The sequence below is a fragment of the Loa loa genome (genome assembly GCF_000183805.2).
Source record: "Loa loa unplaced genomic scaffold supercont3.86, whole genome shotgun sequence".
Taxonomy (NCBI): domain Eukaryota; kingdom Metazoa; phylum Nematoda; class Chromadorea; order Rhabditida; family Onchocercidae; genus Loa; species Loa loa.
The window spans coordinates 143,514-147,385 of record NW_018108266.1 but is presented as its reverse complement, the minus strand read 5'-3'; the positions used below and the strand labels follow the sequence as shown (position 1 = coordinate 147,385).

The 3,872-nt window shown below is 36.9% G+C and overlaps 1 protein-coding gene across 1 annotated transcript; it reads left to right on the top strand.

Annotated features, from left to right (window-relative positions):
- Positions 1-3,100: 3,100 nt before the first annotated feature.
- Positions 3,101-3,407, top strand: LOAG_04417 (hypothetical protein; the record flags this gene model as incomplete). Its single annotated transcript, XM_003139954.2, has 1 exon — positions 3,101-3,407. The coding sequence occupies exon 1, from the start codon at positions 3,189-3,191 to the stop codon at positions 3,405-3,407; it is 219 nt and encodes a 72-aa protein (XP_003140002.2). The 5' UTR covers positions 3,101-3,188.
- Positions 3,408-3,872: the final 465 nt, after the last annotated feature.

The window sequence follows — 3,872 nt, the reverse complement described above, 5'->3', positions numbered from 1 at the left end:
GAGAGAGGAGAAGGAAAGAAGAGAGAGAGAGAGAGAGAGAGCATCGAATTCTCCTTAAATGAGTCATTTAAAGTTTTTGCATTGAAAAAAAAAAGCAATGTTTGCATTAAATGAACAGTGGGAAATTTGTTCACTTCGGTTAAAGTGGTGCATATGTATGTGCGTGTATGTATGTATACGTTTATGTGTATGTATAAGTGCTCTGTCTAAATGTGTGTGTTATGTGTATATGTGTGTGTGCATGCGTGTATATTGCGTATATATGTATGTGCTATGTATATGTGTATTTGTATGTGTGTATGTGTGTGTGTGTTGTGTGTATGTGTGTGCGTCTGTGTTGTGTGTGTGTGTGTGTGTGTGTGTATATGTGTATGGTTCCACAATTTTGGGCAGAACACGCTACAGAGGATTGGGGAAGGAGGATGGATGGGTTATAACGAACAAAACATACCCTTCCTAAATTCTTTGCCTTTTCGGAAATACCAGACATCCGCGGATGGCTTGTTACAGTTACACCTCTCTGTCAGTATGATAAGAAACGATAATCACAGATATCATAGCCATAGAATCTTTTCCAAATAGCTACTGCACAAACAGATCTGAGATATGCAGTTGGTCCCATGTACTAACAAACAGTTATCACTGAAGAAGATCACTCGTCATCCACAATAAATGTTGCCACATTCTGTTATCAGCTAACAGCAAACAACGGAATAATCAATTGTGAATCAATTAGTACTGATATAGCTAGTATCAGTGCAGTGACAGGGCTGTACCTGACATCTTCCATATAAATAGACCGTAATCCCCAAAAACGAGTGAAGGGTGGGGGAAATGTTTAAGAGTGAGCTGATAACAGCCCTCTCCCTACTTTCCACAGTATGCAACAAAAGTACAGCATCAAGAGGAAATCTTCTTAAGGATTGAGTTAAGTGTCCAATTCGTCAAATTTTATTCCAGGTTTTCTATCAATGCTTAAAGCAAGAATGCCAATACTATTACCCAAGAATAATCTTCTTTGTGCTCGAACACATTCATCAAATCCAATGTCTTCGGCCCATTAAGTTTACCAACTATGTCCACTTGAATCTGACCAATATCATTACATCTTATGAATAATTTCTTTCCAAATATATCTGTTTATTGGCAGTACATCAACATGGATTTCACATGGAACAAGCCAAAATCTATTTCTACTCATTTTAAAGGGTTCTTTGTCGTATTCGATATACTTTCAGAATTCATGGTATCTTTTATGTCTGTGAAAGTGACAACAAATCACGACCTTAGCTGCTCGTTGTTAGTGGTAACTATTCGCTATCCCAGAATTTAGTAACAGGGGTAAGTACAAAAGCTCAGACATGACTGTAGAACAAGTAAATGTCGCATTATCAAGTTTCATTTAATCAAATTTCGTCAGATGGATGATATTATCAGATGGTATCATTTTCAGCATTTTGCACCATATCTAATAGATCATAACGTATAATCCACAAACACTCACCGCACAGCTCCATAATTCTCGAAAGGCGGCCATACTAACAACATAATAACAAGAGTATGTTTCTAAAATCTTCCCAAAAATGGACGCTGTAAAACAGACAATAGAGGAGCTGATGAAAATTTTCAGCAATGTCTATCAGCAGAATCTGGAGATTTCGAAGCTGACCTCAACCAGAACAAATTTAACCTTTGCCAGACTGACCATGTGGAACCACTCTTCAACGCAAATTAATATCACGGGCTCGTGTACTGTAGAAAAGGTGGAGTTATCATTTTCGTAGAAACTGTCACCTTTTTATGTGTTAAAATAACATCATTTTTGATGTAATTAATCTTTAAATCCTGAAAATTCTAATTAAAAAGTATATTCTTAGAATTTATTGGAAACGTAAATTCAGAGGATTTTATAGCAGCTGCATTAATTTGAATGAATTCAAAAAGTAATGAAACAGATTAGAAGGGATGAACGAAGCAGATTAAATTCTTGCTGTATTCAATTATCCATTTGTAAGGACCAAAGTTCTTTTAAAAATGATCGTTACTTCCCTCCTTTATTTAATATTTTTTTTGATGATGAGGAATAAAGTGTGAAGCATTCAGCTAAATGACCAAGATTCCTGCCCATTTTATGGGTTCCAGATGCTTAATAAGAGCTGAAGATCTTCTCTTTAGACGAAAAATTAATGTCCAGGACATGCAGAAAACTGGTGAAATAACATAACAGAAACTTAGAAGAGGAAAACGGAACGAAATTCATATTACAAAAACTCAGATTTACATGGAATTTGACTGTAATTTGGAAATATTCCTGATTTTCTCACAATGAATTAAATTACAAATTAAAAGTGCTGTCCTTCGGAACAAATTTTTTTTCCCGACCAGCTTCTCTGAGAATCCATAAATCGTCGACAACGGAGGAGGAGGAGGGAAAATGGACTGATTATAGTGACTGCTCGTGGATGATATCGTAGACAACATCTGGAAAGTGATGAACACATGTCACAACACGCATTCAAATTGTATCCGAACATTTCACAGGGTTGAAGAAAAGAATAGTGCTGAAGACAGGAAGGGATAATGTGAAGAAATGGGCAGAAAGGAGTGAAAAATAAGCGACGCCATTGAACTTTTACGACACAACGGAAGCCCTCCTTCTTTCTGTTGTAGAGGGAAGCAGAATTTGTCCTTCAATAAAATAAGGAAAAGAATAAATTATTAAAATGAAAAACTGGCAAGAAAAGCGAACAAAGAAGAGCTGCCAACAATCAAATACTATTAACTGCCATTTTGACAATTCTCGTATTTTCGCAAAACTGGACACTTCTCATAGTTCTGGAATGCGAATTTTTAATTCATTTAATAACTTCTCACGTTATCTGATAAAGGAAATTTTATGCTGTTATCAGCCAGTCAATTCAAATTAACTACCAGTTGAACTGATATCATTCAAATGATCATTGGAGACGAAGCATTAGGAACAATGATATTATCGTGCAGTGCTTTTCAACTGAAACTCATTGTGCAGAAGGTAATCTTCTCACTTTAGCAATTTACAAATTCAGCTAAAACTGGTGTACCAATCTGAAACGTGGAACAGTACCGTTGGATCTGAAGGACCGAAATATCCAACAAACATCTGAATAACACAGAAACAGTCAGGAAAGGGGCAAACGACATTCGACGGAATGATGTGTCAAGGGACTGCTTCGCCGATGCGCCATCGGCTTACATTCAACAGACACATACGTACATGCATACATACATACACACACATGCGTACCTACATACATGCATATACACATGCAGAGGTTATGTACATTTTAACAACACATCGTTATCGTCAACATCGATGCCTGCCACAACTAGCCAGCACTTGCAAACTGAGTGAATACAAAAGCAAGTAAACACATAAGAGGCGGAAAGATGTCACAGAAAGTGGACTACCAAAAATAAACAACCCATTGCGCATCAGATATAGTATTGCAATCAAAGTATTAGATGGAGAAACCAGGTGAAATTCCGCTTGTACCTTTAGAAATGAAGGGAGTACTTTAAAATAGATGACAAAGTCGTTAATTAGCTAACCTAGAGAAGAAACGTGTAATAAGACTAACCTGAAACAGGTATAGCTCTGCCCGATGTGTCATCGCCATCTCCCTATAGAGATCTAACAAAAGTGACCAGCTTACTCTGTTCAACCTATGACCTGTGGATTAGTTACGATGTTTTGCAGCAATTTCCCAACATGGCTAAACGATAGTCTGCAGAATGTATGGAAGTGCCTGTGACAAAGCAAAACAATTCACGGATAAAATGCCGTGAATAAAATGTGTGATCGGATTGTTTTTAATTCCTTGTGTGTACACTCA